This window comes from Sinocyclocheilus anshuiensis, unplaced genomic scaffold (assembly GCF_001515605.1).
Source record: "Sinocyclocheilus anshuiensis isolate Anshui unplaced genomic scaffold, SAMN03320099.WGS_v1.1 scaffold373, whole genome shotgun sequence".
Lineage (NCBI taxonomy): Eukaryota > Metazoa > Chordata > Actinopteri > Cypriniformes > Cyprinidae > Sinocyclocheilus > Sinocyclocheilus anshuiensis.
In genome coordinates this window covers 1,389,201-1,405,820 of record NW_015537962.1, presented here as the reverse complement: position 1 = coordinate 1,405,820, position 16,620 = coordinate 1,389,201, and the positions used below count along the sequence as shown (strand labels likewise).

At 34.4% G+C, this 16,620-nt stretch overlaps 1 protein-coding gene across 4 annotated transcripts in view; it reads right to left on the bottom strand.

Moving 5' to 3' along the window:
* LOC107667379 (cyclin-G-associated kinase-like) overlaps window positions 1-16,620 on the bottom strand; it is a 52,918-nt gene that overhangs the window by 30,926 nt on the left and 5,372 nt on the right. For 3 of the 4 annotated variants that reach the window (XM_016459036.1, XM_016459053.1, XM_016459047.1), the window contains exons 2-10: window positions 8,912-8,973; window positions 7,770-7,829; window positions 7,411-7,525; window positions 6,671-6,813; window positions 5,932-6,057; window positions 4,705-4,794; window positions 4,243-4,378; window positions 4,011-4,123; window positions 1,155-1,227 (exon numbers count right to left, since the gene is read on the bottom strand). In XM_016459036.1, coding sequence (XP_016314522.1) covers window positions 1,155-1,227; window positions 4,011-4,123; window positions 4,243-4,378; window positions 4,705-4,794; window positions 5,932-6,057; window positions 6,671-6,813; window positions 7,411-7,525; window positions 7,770-7,829; window positions 8,912-8,973 — 918 coding nt within the window. Of the gene's footprint in view, window positions 1-1,154; window positions 1,228-4,010; window positions 4,124-4,242; window positions 4,379-4,704; window positions 4,795-5,931; window positions 6,058-6,670; window positions 6,814-7,410; window positions 7,526-7,769; window positions 7,830-8,040; window positions 8,101-8,911; window positions 8,974-16,620 lie in introns of all 4 variants that reach the window. The other variant, XM_016459062.1, reaches the window with a different exon arrangement.

Below are 16,620 nucleotides of genomic sequence, written 5' to 3'. Positions count from 1 at the left end.
TTACCAAATTTAGAAAAAAGTCTTACAAATAAATAAAATAATGCAAACAAGTCACTGGACATCATTACACGTGTAAAGAATCAAAATGAATGCGCCATAGATCAATAAAACGGAATAGCCTCTGCACGGACAATAATTAAATGATTTTAATTACTAAACCATATTGTTGATGAAAATAATAAGAGAAAAATACAAGTGGTTGTTATTATTAATAATGTATCAATGATTTTGAAAAAGTAACACATTAATACCACAGTTTTAAATAGCAGCCGTTTGAGTAGCGCGTGCTGAAGCTGAAGAGCTGAATGAACACGGTAAACTGAAGCGTTTTGCTGGCAGCTTATTTAACTCAAGGAAATGCATCCTGAGATTAATATTAATACAACATAAACATAATATTACAACTTATATATGTACAAAATGACGCAGTTATTGCGTGCTATAGTCAGAATGTGTGATCCTGTTGTGGATGCGCTCTTCCCATAACAACGCGCTGAAACACAGCAACTAAACCCAAAGAATTCACAACGTTTTATTATAATAATGTTCTCATTAGAATGTTATGTACACGACATTCCCAATCATAGTTATTAATGTTGTGCACTGCTGTTTGAGCTGCGTGCGCTGAGCTAAAGATGATCACCGGTAAACTGAAGCACTCTTTTAACTTAACCAAACGCATTCTATATGAGATAAATCAGATATACATCAAATAAACACAATATTACAACGTACAATTGCACAAAAGGCTGCAAACGAACAGCGCGCATCTGAAGTGTCTCTGAAGGAAATAATGCATTATTTATCGGCTTTAAGATATTGGCCAAATTTTCTTATCGGGCCGATACCGATAACAGAAAAAATGAGCATTTATCGGCCGATACCGATATGGTGGCTGATATATCGTGCATCCCTAATGTAAACAAAAGATGTCAGTGCATCAACAGATCCCACGACAAGATAAGATCCAAAAGCACAGTCTTCTCCACTAGCCTGTTAACATTTACAATACGTTTGTAAAAGCGTGACATCTGTCCAGAGAACAGGTCATAACAATTACAAAGGAAGTGTGACATATTTGAATAAAAAGGAAGCTACACATCTACTACGATGAAAATGGCTTGCCAAAAAATGAGTTTGAATGCAGAACTCACCAGCATTGTGTAAGTTGTTGATCTGCGAGGGAAGCTGTGTGCTGTTCCCGAACCCTCCGTTCTGCTCCAGGAGCTGTAGGGATTCATAGCCGTCATACACAGACTTCAGACAGTAGTATGAACTTAACAGACTCATCAGGATGATAGTCCGCTGCACACACACATCAGGAGCAAAGCAGGAGACCAGACTCCAGAATACACACGTGTCTGAACACTAGTCAGTAACAACAGAACATCTTCTGCAGCTTCTGGCTGACGGTGGTAATCACTTGAATCCAGAGAGAAACCACTTCTTAATCCAGATCAGACGCATCTAAAACCGCCCTCTCAACCATGTGTGCACACAGGAGCATAACACTGACTATTGCACTCAAACACTGCTGTTTGGATGCTCTTAACTAGATCATTCACATTCATTAATCCAGGAACGGATGATTTGTTTGTCGTTCTTTGAGCAAACAGGCTGGGTCCTCCCTCTTGCTTACCAGTCTTTCCTCTGTTTCTGTCTTATGTAGTGAGATCAGTGGCCATTAGGTCAGAGAGAAAAAGAGGGATGAGATGCTGCTTTGTCTCCAGGAGGTCATGGAGGGAGGGAGGAAAGGAAAGAACGACAGAACGCAAAAGGAAGAGTGTGGCGGTGTCTCTAAATGGCTCTTCAGAGAGTTGTGATCAGTATGTGGGACTCTGCTCGTCTGTGTGTGTGTGTGTCTGAGTGTCAAAGAATGAGGGGTTTGTTTCAAATGAAGCACCAAAAGAGCCTCATTCAACCAACTGAACTAGTCGGGTGATCAAACAGTAGCTCTGAAGAAGAGATTACTAAAATCAATATGAATTGAAACTAGTGGTAGATCATTGTAGGTTTTTCAATCAATGGCTGATGCTGATATTTAAGAGCTAAAAGTGCAATTGTTGATATGTTATTGCATTAGATAAAATATATTTTGCAATGATATGCACAACTGAATGATTGCAAACTATTTTTTATATTTAAAATTTAAATAATGTAATGTATTCATTTATGTAATATAAAGCTTATTAAGTGCATTATTACTATTATTTATTGACAGCAGCACATTTATAATATTTAATGAATTTTAATAAATACTATACTATACAAATTATAAATTATATTACATAAATACATAGCAAATATTTAATAATTATTACATTTACAAAAAATACAAAATATAATTTGTAATCACTAAATGGCATTACATAAATAATAATTTACATTATAAATAAACAAATATATTAAGAACAAATTAACATTTTAAAACATATAATTTGTAATCATTAAAATTAGTTTATATGAATGTATTTACATGCAATGCATATTTTATATATATATATATATATATATATATATATACTCTTCTAATAACCCGACTGTGAATGATGCGAGCGGCGTTATGTTGTCACTAGGGCTGTTGCGGTTCGTCGATTTTATTAAACTATTCGATTTTTAAAAATCCTCGACTTCATTTTGCTCACGTCGACTAACCGGCAAAATACCGGAAGTGGCGCATTTCACGGACGAGAATGTATAAAACACATTATTAGTCTGTTTTCTAAGGCTGCATGATATATTAAACCCATTTAAAAATAATTTTTAAGCATAATTGTGAATTCACAGATGCTACGATTTAATTAAATAATTCAATGCGATTCAGTTCTAATACAGTATATGCGCTTTAATTATTTACATGCTTGTAGGTTAAGTACATGCGTCACACAGCAGCGCCGTTCACAGTAGTTCCACAGGAACTGTTATCATTTACATGTGTGGAGCGTCTCAAACTCCATCTCTGCATGTTGTTGTGAGTTTGGGTTTATTATAACGTTCATCTGGGAATGCAACGTGATTACCACAAAAAAAATAATTATAATTATAGGGCACTATGAAATCCGTTTAATTTCCAAATTGTTTTTTCCATTTAGATTTTTCTATACTCTGTTTTAATGGTTAAATTAAATTTTATCAATCAAAAAGCCTGTCTAATTAATTGAGTTTTACAGTTTTATCTTTACCAAATTATGTTTTTCATTATTTTCTGAATTCCATTTTAATGGTTCCAATACATTTTAATAATCAAAAGCATATCCAATTAATTGATTTTATTAAAAAAAAAAAAAAAAAAAAAAAAGTTTTTTTTTTTCCAGAAATACTGCACATTTTCAATTTTCTCCTAAATAAATTCTGGTAAATACGCCTTTAAAAATAGTTTTTTGATTATAATTTTATTATTAGTAGACTAGAACACGTGGATATGTTGTCATTCTTACACTATAATACTGAACTTTGATTTCAGTGATTTGGACTATGAGATGGACACTTACTTCTTGCACTTTATGTTGCACTTTACTTTTTTACTTTTGGATTTCATTTGGTTTAATGAAATATAGTTTAATAAAATATTCTTAAGTAAAATTGTAGATTTTTTCTGGTGGGAAATTAATCGTTTAGATTAATCGATTAATAATTCGATAGATTAATCGAAATAAAAATAGTCATTAATGGCAGCCCTAGAAATTGTAATAAAATTGTAAATACATTTAATTTTTTGTATTATTATTTAAAGGAGTTATAAAAGTGTTAATTGAAATTTTGTGTACATATTATTATTTGCTTTAATTAAACTGTATTATACATGTACTGTATTTTGGCCACTCTGAACTCTGGATATAAATTGGCATCAGCAATTCTCCAAAAAAAAAGAAATTAATAAAAAAAAAAAGGAAAAAAAAAACAACATTTTGATTGACTATTATAAACTAGTCTCTTGCATTTAACATGAAACCTATGAATGACCAGTGAAGACTTGATCTAAGAGACCATTTTTGTTAGATGGTTTGTACCTCAGTAATGGGTGATTTTGGGTTGACGTTTCTGGCTGCAGCGATCTCCTGCAGTTGACTAACAAGCTCGCTGATTGACAGTCGCTCATCTGGGTTGATTTTCAACATTGATCCTGGAACAAACACACAAGGCTTTTGCCACACAACAAATGCACAACAAACAAAATGACGATATGATGCAGGAGAGATTTTGGGAAGAGGGAATGAAGTTAAGTTCCTGCAGGATACTTACGGATGAGTTGGTGAAAGACTGTGTACTTGGTGTCATTCTGAGGAATGTTGTATTTGCCGTTTACTATCTGGAGTTTGGCTCCCTCTTCAAATGGGTGCTGCTTAAAACAGAGCAGGTACAGTATGCAGCCCAGAGCCTAGGGAACAAACCAAGACTCTTTCAAAACACAACAAGGACAAAGGGAAAAACCTGTTACACTGTATCCTAACCAGGTGCTTTAAGTAATGCCAAAAAGCCTCCTTCACCTGGTTTGGACCAAAAAAAAAAAACTTTTGCCTTTGTAAGCTTTCATTCAAATTTTGCATCAACTTGCTTTGTCTCTAAACCAAATGTCCTTATCAGCCTTCTTATTTTCGCAACCCTTCCAAATATCAAGCATGATTTTCGGTCCAACTTAGCACAGAAAATGTGGAAAAAGTCTGCAGGTTATACCTGGATCTGCTCATAACTATACTAACTCACCCATATGTCTTGTTTCTCGTTTATTGGGTAGTTGGAATAGAGGTCAATCATCTCTGGTGTCCTGTATGCTGGAGTCGTGTTTCTAGTGATCTGAGGGATAAAGAGAGAATAAGAGAAAGGGAAATGATTTATAATTTAGTGGGTCTTTATGTTAAAAGATTGCATGCATGGATTATAATAATTGATGATTAAAGCATGTAAACACTTGCTCAAAAGTTTACACTACTGTTTGGAGTTTGGTCAGAAATGTTTTTTAAAGTCTCTTCTGCTCACCAAGGCGGTTTATTTGATCAAAAATACATTAAAACCAGTAATATTGTGAAATATAGTTCACTATATTCCGTGCTAAATCACACTATATTTCAAGTCTAAGTGTGGGGTCTATAATATTTTTGAAAAAAGTCTCTTATGCTCATCAAGGTCGCATTTATTTGATAAAAAAAAAAAACAGTACAGTACAGTACTAATTTGAAATACTATTAAAATGTCAAATAAATGTTTTATATTTGAAAATATTTTAAACTGTAACTTATCCCTGTGATGCAAAGCTGAATTTTACTCCAGTCTTCAGTGTTACATGATCTTTCAGAAATCATTCTAATATGCTGATTTGCTGCTCAAGAAACATTTCTTATTATTATCCATTGAAAACAGTGCTTCTCAATATTTTTGTGGAAATTATGATTTAAAAAAATAAATTTTTTAACAGTAGTGTAATTTTATTAATGTTTTCAAACTGTTAATATTTTAGAAGAATAAAATAATAAAAACTTTATTACAAGCTTTGCTGGAAGGCTGTAAAACGCTAAAAAAAACTGGTCCTCATTAGAATTAGCTGCTAACAAAAATGCATTAAATAAACACAAACAGACATTCATGTGCAGAGAAATGGCGGGCTTTGTGCATTGCGTGGGTTTCAATTTACTACCAATAACTGACTTAAGAGGACCAGAAACCAGACAAACTAATTTAATCAACAAAACAATTAAATCAGTGAATGCTTCCATGGGAAATAGCCAGAGATTTTAATACAATCACCGCAAAATATTTATTTCTGGCCACGTATCAATGTAACAATTTCCACAATTAATGTGACAATCCATCAATCACAATCAAAACTATGGCAAAGAGGACAGTGATGTCACGGTGATGTTAACCTGGTATTAATATTTATGTAGCGTAAAGCTGGATGGGCTGCTTGGAGAAGAGAATTTGTTGTGTTTTTACCTCGTCTTCCACCATAGATCTCTTGTGAGCAGACCAGCTGTAGTCTGGGTAATGTGCCAAGGTGGTGGCGCTGCCAAAGTCACACAGCTTTATAGTGCCCTGATGACTGATCAACAAATTCTCAATCTACAGAGAAGAAGAAACGTTACTGAACAATGTATATCATAATTCGGCACAGATCAAGTGAGAAAATACACATTGCTATATTTATTAAAGCAATAAGTCATCTAAGGCCATGTGTTACTGTACTTTTACCACAATATATACACACCGTGATGGTAGTATTCAATGTACTGCATTATGCTGATTTAGATTAAAACATTTGATTTAAATATAAATTAAATAAAAAAATTATGATAAATAAACAAACATTATAGTAATAAAAATTTGAATCGCCACTGAGAATAATAAATTACAAAGAAACAAATTAAAATACATTCAAATAAAATACAAAACATTATATAAAAATGTATTATTATTATTATTATGATTATTAAATATTAAAATAAAATAAAGGCCAAGAAAATGTGCTTAACTGAAATTACCTGTCATGAAAATAATGTTGCAATTTTTTTCTGAATTCTTTTTTCTTTTGATATTAGGGATTATGTTTTCAAGAGACTCATACTACTGCATTAATAGGCCATATTAAATATAAGCTAATAAATAAAATCTTCTTTGTTCATATCTTACTTTGATGTTCTGTAAATAAACAGGGGTTTAGTCTGTGGGGCCTCACCTTCAGGTCGCGGTGGATGACTGGTGGAGACTGTTTGTGCATGTGCTGCACAGCACGACATGACTGGTAAAAGATCTTCAGCACTGTGTCACATGACATGGGTCCTCTCTGCTCCACCTTCTTCACAAAATCAACCAGCTGGCCTGCAGGAAACAGAGGGCGGAGGTCAATGTGAACACAGGAAAGCGACGCCAGTGCCAGAAAGTCAGAAGGAGAGAGTGGAATGTGTTAAATCAGTCAAGAGCTTCCCTCTTTTTGCAATTTTTTATATTTATCAGTGATGCATTCAATTTCAGCAGCCCGAAAGGATCTGTTTTGACCGAAACGGTGATGTTTAATTAGCTCTTCTCCAATGGCACATTTTGTGTTTGCAAAATACTGTATATGCACTATATTACATATTCATTTTATTTTCACTTAACCTGCTGTCTTCATTCATTCATTTTATGTATTTTTAAATTAATTTGTCATAAAAAAAACATCCACCATGTCAACAACGAATTGGGAATAGAGATAATTATATACTTTAAAAAGTTGAACTAAAAACTGCCTAATGTGCGATTTAAATGTTTATAAAACAACAAATAATTTTTAGATGCATAAATTACATTCTGTCATCTAATAACAATACTTGTAAAAAGTGTGACCTGAATTTGAATGAAGCACAATTAAATTTGCCTTTAAGAAGGGTTTTCTCCATCAGTTTCTGCTACTGTGTGAATGGGATGTAGTGCACGTACCTCTACACAGCTCTGTGAGGATGAGGAACTCAGCCTGGCCCGTGTCCGACTCTTCTTTACTGATGGATGCAGCGGAGCAGAACTGAACAATATTGGGGTGACCAGACAGCTTTTTCTAAACAGAGCACATGGAGAAGCAGATCAAGCATCCTATAGCTTTTTAGCAAGGTTTTGTTTTACTGGATAATGCTCCGATTTATTTATTTATTTTTCTACAAACTTGTGACAGAGAAATGCTGCTCTACAGATGTGAGAGATGCCAGCAACAGCTTTGCCTAACAAGGCATGAAAAAAGTGCCTAGTTATAGTGTTGTGTGATAATGTAGTATACTTGTTAAATTAACATGTTTAATTATTACCATGAAGCAGACTTCCTGAATGATGGCTTTATTCTTCTCCTCTTCATTGGAGAGAAGTCTCTGCACACAAACATACAAATCAATAAAAATCAAAACGTTTTTCAGATCTTTCTTGAATCGGTTGTTGTGACTATTTAGCAACACACAAGGAAAAATTACCACTGAAAGTGAGAAAAATGCCCAATACCTAAAATACGGGGACAAATAAATGCCTCTAAAATGAATCTCCTCATTTCCATTTCCAAGTTATGTTAACATGTTTAATTATTACCATGAAACAGACTTCCTGAATGATGGCTTTGTTCTTCTCCTCTTCATTGGAGAGAAGTCTCTGCACACAAACATACAAATCAATAAAAATCAAAACGTTTTTCAGATCTTTCTTGAATCGGTTGTTGTGACTATTTAGCAACACACAAGGAAAAATTACCACTGAAAGTGAGAAAAATGCCCAATACCTAAAATACGGGGACAAATAAATGCCTCTAAAATTAATCTCCTCATTTCCATTTCCAAGTTATGTAATCTGTATAGCTTTGAACAACTTCAGAAAGAATGGACGATGCGTTACAAGTTTTTGTATGTCAGTGCTATTTTAGTATTATTTATATACTGTACTATTGCAGCATTTATTAATGTTTTGAAACAGTTTTTATTTTTATATTTTATACTATACTATATTTTTGTTTAAGTTTATTATTTTACTTATTTTACATTTTTCTTTTTTAGCTTTATTTTTGTTTCAGTTATAGAAATTTTAGTCCATAAACTTTTTTATTTCTGTTAGTTAATTAGCAACATTACTAATTTCTGTTTAGATTTTTGATGTTTAAGTCAAATATTTATATTATTATTCTTCAGCTTTATTTCAATCATCGAAGACCATTTTTTGTTTTTGCTCACAATAAAAACACTATTATATGGTGGTATACGGCAAAAAATGTCCTCAAAGATTCTAAAAAAAAAAAAATCTTCAGGGGGGTAAATATTGCTTTGTAATAACTAATAATTTGTAATAATTAATTCATTCACTTCTGTGTAGTGCATAATTAACTCATTAGTACATATAATGGCAGTCAATACTGACTCCACTGTAATAATCTGAATGTTAACACAGTTCATATGTGATGACGTCATCATACCTTGAGCGCATAGTCCTTACTGCTACCCAAATCCTGGGCTTCATACACAAACGCAAAGCCACCTATAAGAGAGGAAACATATTTCATCATTAGGTTTATTTTAGGTTGACTGTGATGGCACCAATCTGAATGAGGATTTTGGCAGATTCAGTTTTGCTGATTTGGGATTGTGGCTCCAACAGGACGTGAAACAGACGCATTTCCAAAAAGATATGTAGAAGTGTCTGGAATCAGGGGCCGGTTGCATAAACTTCTTAGACTAGTCTTAAAAAGTTAGTCATCTAATTTTTTTTTCTTCAAGACTGGTCTTAACTTTTTTAATTCAGCTACAAAAAGGTAGATTGGTCTAATTTGAATCTCAGAAGTACGACCAATTACCCCTTGTCTACTGCTAGTTGTTGGTGAAACCAGTTCTTAATAGGGGTGTAAATCGGATGGTTCGTCATGATACGATACGATATCGATTCTCATACCTAGCGATACGATATTTGCCGATACCTCAAAAAAAGGTTATTTAGTCAGGAGCAGTGAGCACTTGTATTTTTCTTTGACAGCATTAGATTTATTATTAGTTTGCTTTCACTTTAAGAACGAAAGCACGGATTTAATATACTGATACACATGCCGTTTCTTTCTCAACTGTTTACATTAAGACATATGCCTAACCGACTGTGTTTACCAGGATATTCGCCAAAACGCGCATTTTGATGTAATTTTGTCTGTATTTATTCATCCATGCACAAAAAAGTGGAAGAGAGCTCAAAAAGTGTAGACTGTGTCGACTGTGTAGACTGTCTGTGTGCGTGCGCAGAAAACTTCTCACACAGCGCTCGACTGTTCCGCAAACAATCCAGAGCGTCTTTTATGCTCACCCTGTGCCTTCGGGCAGTCCTTATATCGAGTCCTGATACCTGAGTTTGAACGAGAATGCACGCGTTGGCGGTAATGCATAGATGGACATTATGTGAAAATGTGGACAGTGCCAAAATAAAGATGCCAATTTATACTACAGATATCGATATTTTACTTGTGGCATCGATGCATCGTATCGTCAGACATCGTATCGATGTATCGATCCATATTGATGAATCGTTACACCCCTAGTTCTTAAGACCCAGACTTAAAATAGTGGCTATGTTTAAGCAACTGGCCCCAGTCTATTTTAAAGGGAAAAAAAAATGCTGAGTGGCACATGACAGTCAGTAATAGACAACCTTTCCAGCATTATAAAATTCTCGCTAAATGCAACATGAATGAGTCAGTCTTCTAGAGAGCATGAATAACACACACACAGAAAGAAACTTCTGCCCTCAGCAGTCATTATTGAACAAACAAAGACACAAGTTCAATAAACAGTGCTTTTCAGGTTTTGCAGCTCAGTCTAAAATAAATTTTCAGGTACGCTACAGAAATGTAATAATCAAATGTAAAATAACTGCATAGTCTTCACTGTATAAATTAAATATAGATTAATCATTTTTGATGTTAAAAAGGTTATTTAGTCAGGAGCAGTGAGCACTTGTATTTTTCTTTGACAGCATTAGATTTATTAATAGTTTGCTTTCACTGAACGAAGCACGGATTTAATATACTGATACACATGCCTTTTCTTTCTCAACTGTTTGTTTACGTTAAGACATATGCCTAACCGACTGTGTTTACTAGGATATTCGCCAAAACGCGCATTTTGATGTAATTTTGTCTGTATTTATTCATCCATGCACAAAAAAGTGGAAGAGAGCTCAAAAAGTGTAGACTGTGTCGACTGTGTAGACTGTCTGTGTGCGTGCGCAGAAAACTTCTCACACAGCGCTCGACTGTTCCGCAAACAATCCAGAGCGTCTTTTATGCTCACCCTGTGCCTTCGGGCAGTCCTTATATCGAGTCCTGATACGTGAGTTTGAACGAGAATGCACGCGTTGGCGGTAATGCATAGATGGACATTATGTGAAAATGTGGACAGTGCCAAAATAAAGATGCCAATTTATACTACAGATATCGATATTTTACTTGTGGCATCGATGCATCGTATCGTCAGACATCGTATCGATGTATCGATCCATATTGATGAATCGTTACACCCCTAGTTCTTAAGACCCAGACTTAAAATAGTGGCTATGTTTAAGCAACTGGCCCCAGTCTATTTTAAAGGGAAAAAAAAATGCTGAGTGGCACATGACAGTCAGTAATAGACAACCTTTCCAGCATTATAAAATTCTCGCTAAATGCAACATGAATGAGTCAGTCTTCTAGAGAGCATGAATAACACACACACAGAAAGAAACTTCTGCCCTCAGCAGTCATTATTGAACAAACAGAGAGAATGAACTCATTACGTCTGCAGCAATGACACTACACAACAGTAATGAATCACTGATCTCAGCAAAAAACCTTTTTACACAACATTTCATCATCAAGAGTCAGTGATGTGGAGAAAACAATATAAATGGATTTAAAAACACAGACCTAATTGACATTATGTGGCTGAAAAAAAAGAGAGAACTAAATAGAACAGGGGCCAGTTGCATAAACTTCTCAAGTTAAAAGTAAAAGTCTCTAGTACTGTCTTAAGAACTAGTTTGACCAACTAGCAATTAGCAGAGAGGTAATCAGTCTTACTTTTCAGATTCAAATTAAATTAATCTACGTTTATGCAACCAACTTAAAAAAAGTTATGACCAGTCTCCAAGAAGAAAAATAGATGAGTAACTTCTTGTACGACAAGCATTTTATGCAACCAGCTACAGGTGTTGAAATCTTAATCTTAAGACTACAACTAATAATAAAAATAGTAGTAAAATAGATATTAAAAAGAAGAAATATTGTTGACAAGCAAATTATGATAAAGTGGAATATTGTAATATCTATCTATCTATCTATCTATCTATCTATCTATCTATCTATCTATCTATCAGTAGACCGAATGCTGAGTCAATGACTGAAAAGTCTGAATATGTAAAAATATAAAACAGTGAATATTGGTCAAAATTGATTATGAGATTATCATCTCCACCTAAATAGCTATATGACAATCAGTTAACATTAACTATTAACCAACAGTCTATGCCAGGGTTTCCCAAACTGGGGTTTGTAAGTTGATGAAAAGCAAGTAATTATAATTCAAATAAATTAAAAATATTTTATTTGTTTCCCTGCATATCATGTGACCATAGACTGTCATTAACGAATCGTGAATATGTGAATGTGTCATTAAATTATTGAAATATTAAATTAAAAACTCAGAGGGTACTTCAAGTAAATAATTTAGGTCACAGGTGTTCACCTTTAAAATGACTTTTTACAAGTTACATTTTATATCTATATATACATATCTATATATCTATATCTATATAGATGAACACAAAATTTTTCTTTGGAATAACACACAATGATATGCAAAACATGCTTCATGAACAATAAGGAACATGTATAAAGGAAGTAAATAGGTATGTTTATTTATGCATGAAGATATAAAACTAAGAATGACTATTTCACATCATACAAGCATTTTATGACTGATTCTTAAAGCAAACAACGAAATACTGTAAGTATGGCTCCTTGAACAGATGTTGACTGTGTCAGTCAGGTGTGTATGTCTTTACATGAACAAAAGTGACAATGCCAGGTATTTATGGACACTTGTGAAACAATCCTCAAGTGACCAAAACTGCCTGTGTCCATGGTAACGGGTAAATGAATACCAGCGGAGGTCCGAGTCAGGCTGCACAAATCAAAAGAAGCTTTTGAGCTTCACGTTACAGTGCACTGACATTCACACGCACCGCGAATTTGCAAAGAACAGTACAAAAAGTAACAAGAGGAGCAAGAGACTTCAGGTAAATAAAACATATAGCCTACTGCTCCATAAACCGCTGTACTGTTCTTTTCAAATTAAAGCCTTTTCTGGACATAATTTCTAATAATATTGGTCGACATTACAGCCCAAAAATGCCATTGTGATGCAAAGAATTATGTAAACAATACTATGTCAGATACTTTGTCATTTAAATGATGCCTTCATCCAAAGAACCTCATCATACAGACAGAAACCTGAAGGTGATTGTTCGTCAGTTGCAGAGTTCAACTTTCTGGTTAACAGCCTAGATCTCTTAACCACTACGCCTCACCATCACCATGCAAATCATTCCTGTTCACTCAGAATGCCCTGTGTTTCCATTCAAGGCCTGTAAATGTCGACACACCTGAGCCAGTGGGTCAAAGTGAAAGTCAATGATGGGCTGAACAGTTATGGACATGTTACTGTCATAATCCAACAGATTTCAATAGCTCTGACCAAAACACCCCACTTTGACAGACAATAATTAAAATACGAATGTACATCAAATAATTAGTACAGCTTAGTGCTGGGCGGTATGACCAAAAATTTATATCACGGTATTTTTCAAAATTATACCGGTTTCACGGTACATGACGGTATTTTTTTTTTCATGCATGACCGGGTGTTAACCATATTTTCTACTGATTGAGAAAGGAAATACTGCAGTATATTGACTTAGAATGCCCTATTTTACTGTCATGATGAGAGAATATTGTCAAAAAATACCACACTAAATAGTGACTAAACACGACCCCTTTTAATACATGTTAACCAGGAGTCACTCTCATTTATAATCGTGGCATCGTCTGATAAAATCAACATGAATCTACACTAAAGAGCGGCTATGCGGTTGTTTTGGCTATATTACTTTTTTGTCTCATGCAGCGCACTGCTGCGTCTGAGTAACAAACTAAAAGAAACAACAAACAAAAAAGTGCATGTGATATTAACAGACGAACTACGCTCATATTTATAATTCCAAACAATCAGTAAGCGACAGGTGCTAGGAAACGCTGTTTTGAACTCATTTATTGACGAGTCGGCTGTGGTGCGGCCAACTGAATGCGCTGCTTCTCTGCTGCTCACTGCACAGAACAGACGCCGAGAGAGGTGACACTTCTCCGGGAAAGTCAGACCTCGCGTTCGCGGGACAGCACTGGCAAAATCTTCCAACTGAACCATAGCTAAGGTTTATCCAAAAAAGTCGCTAGGTTTGTCAGTATGAATATTCTATAGCGGAATAGCGGGAAAAAGCTGCTAAAAGGGTCTGAAAGTTGTTATTTAGTTATCTAGTGCTAAAGTCGCGCTCGTGTGTGTGTGTGTGTGAGAGACACGGGAGCTGATGGCAGGGGGCAGTGGATATTTGTGGCGGTCAATGTGGATATTGTGGATGAGTTCTTCTGTGTCATCACGTTCTATTAGTTCTACAGCTTCAGTTTCGGAACAGCTGATGGCAGGGGGCGGTGGATATTTGTGGCGGTCAATGTGGATATTGTGGATGAGTTCTTCTGTGTCATCACGTTCTATTAGTTCTACAGCTTCAGTTTCGGAACTTTCACGCTTAGTAACACATACAGCTGTTCCCTCACCACAGTGCAACAGTGAAAAGGGACCCCTTTCAAACAGTGTCGTGTTCTGAACGTTGTTTAAGCGACATACACTGGTATTGTGGTATTTAAAAAATGCATATCATAACAAAAATAAACACCGGTATTCGGTATGAACCGGTATACCGCCCAGCACTAGTACAGCTATTTGCAAGAATCAAAGAATTCTGGATTCCACAAAAATATTAAACAACGTAACTGTTATCAACATTGATAATGATAAGAAATATTTCTTGAGCAGCAAATCAGCATATTAGAATGATTTCTGAAGGATCATGTGACACTGAAGACTGGAGTAATGATGCAGTTTCAGTACTATTGTAAATTGCTACAATACTAATATGTGATTATAATAATATGACAATTTACAGTACTAATTAGCGTTAATATGTATGGAAGCCCATTTCTAATATGGAATAAAAAAAAAAAGGTTATGGCAATTTTTTAATCTCACAATTCTGACTTTTTTCCTCATAATTCTGAGTATCACACAATTTTTTTTTTTATTATTTTGTGGTGGAAACAATTGCAAGATGTAAACTCAGAATTCAGAGAAAAAAAAGGTCAGAACTGTGAGTTAGAAACTCAGAATTCTGGCTTTTTTGACACAACGTCAGAATTTTGAAATAAAATTCACAATTACTTTTATATTTTTATTCCATGGCAGAAACAGGCTTCCATAAATATGTGATACCATGGTACTACCACAGTACATTTTATAAGGAATTAAACAACTAACAAAACATACCAGTGGTTCTGGGGTCCGTTCTTCATACCTCGCTTGATACATCTGAGATGATTTGAAAGATGACAGATCTTCTAATCGTGATAACTGATCTCTGGCTAATTTGGTTCTTCAAATTAATTTACGGATTTGATTAAAATATCTGGATTAAGTTGTCTAAGATTACTGCGCGTTTCTCGTGTTCCCTGTAAAGGGCAGAAGTATCGATACTAGAAACCACGATCAGCAATGCAGTGATTGGCTGGCGGCAAACGTTGTTTAAGCGACATACACTGGTATTGTGGTATTTAAAAAATGCATATCATAACAAAAATAAACACCGGTATTCGGTATGAACCGGTATACCGCCCAGCACTAGTACAGCTATTTGCAAGAATCAAAGAATTCTGGATTCCACAAAAATATTAAACAACGTAACTGTTATCAACATTGATAATGATAAGAAATATTTCTTGAGCAGCAAATCAGCATATTAGAATGATTTCTGAAGGATCATGTGACACTGAAGACTGGAGTAATGATGCAGTTTCAGTACTATTGTAAATTGCTACAATACTAATATGTGATTATAATAATATGACAATTTACAGTACTAATTAGCGTTAATATGTATGGAAGCCCATTTCTAATATGGAATAAAAAAAAAAAGGTTATGGCAATTTTTTAATCTCACAATTCTGACTTTTTTCCTCATAATTCTGAGTATCACACAATTTTTTTTTTTATTATTTTGTGGTGGAAACAATTGCAAGATGTAAACTCAGAATTCAGAGAAAAAAAAGGTCAGAACTGTGAGTTAGAAACTCAGAATTCTGGCTTTTTTGACACAACGTCAGAATTTTGAAATAAAATTCACAATTACTTTTATATTTTTATTCCATGGCAGAAACAGGCTTCCATAAATATGTGATACCATGGTACTACCACAGTACATTTTATAAGGAATTAAACAACTAACAAAACATACCAGTGGTTCTGGGGTCCGTTCTTCATACCTCGCTTGATACATCTGAGATGATTTGAAAGATGACAGATCTTCTAATCGTGATAACTGATCTCTGGCTAATTTGGTTCTTCAAATTAATTTACGGATTTGATTAAAATATCTGGATTAAGTTGTCTAAGATTACTGCGCGTTTCTCGTGTTCCCTGTAAAGGGCAGAAGTATCGATACTAGAAACCACGATCAGCAATGCAGTGATTGGCTGGCGGCAAGACAGCAACGTAATGACAACATATAATTAAAAAAGACACCTGACGAAAAAAAACTTAACAAATTTCTTGACCTTTATAAGGAAACAGCCAAGTAAACAAAACTACATAAATGTTATAATAGATCAATGAAATGTGCACTGCTTTTATTTTATTTTATTTATTTATTAATTTTTTAGGCTACATGATTCCCAATTATTTATATTCACGATTTCTAGTATTTGTACAGACATTACATTTTTATTTCAATGTTGTAACTAGCGATTCATGTAATTTTATCTTTGAAGCAGATTTGTTATGTGACAGC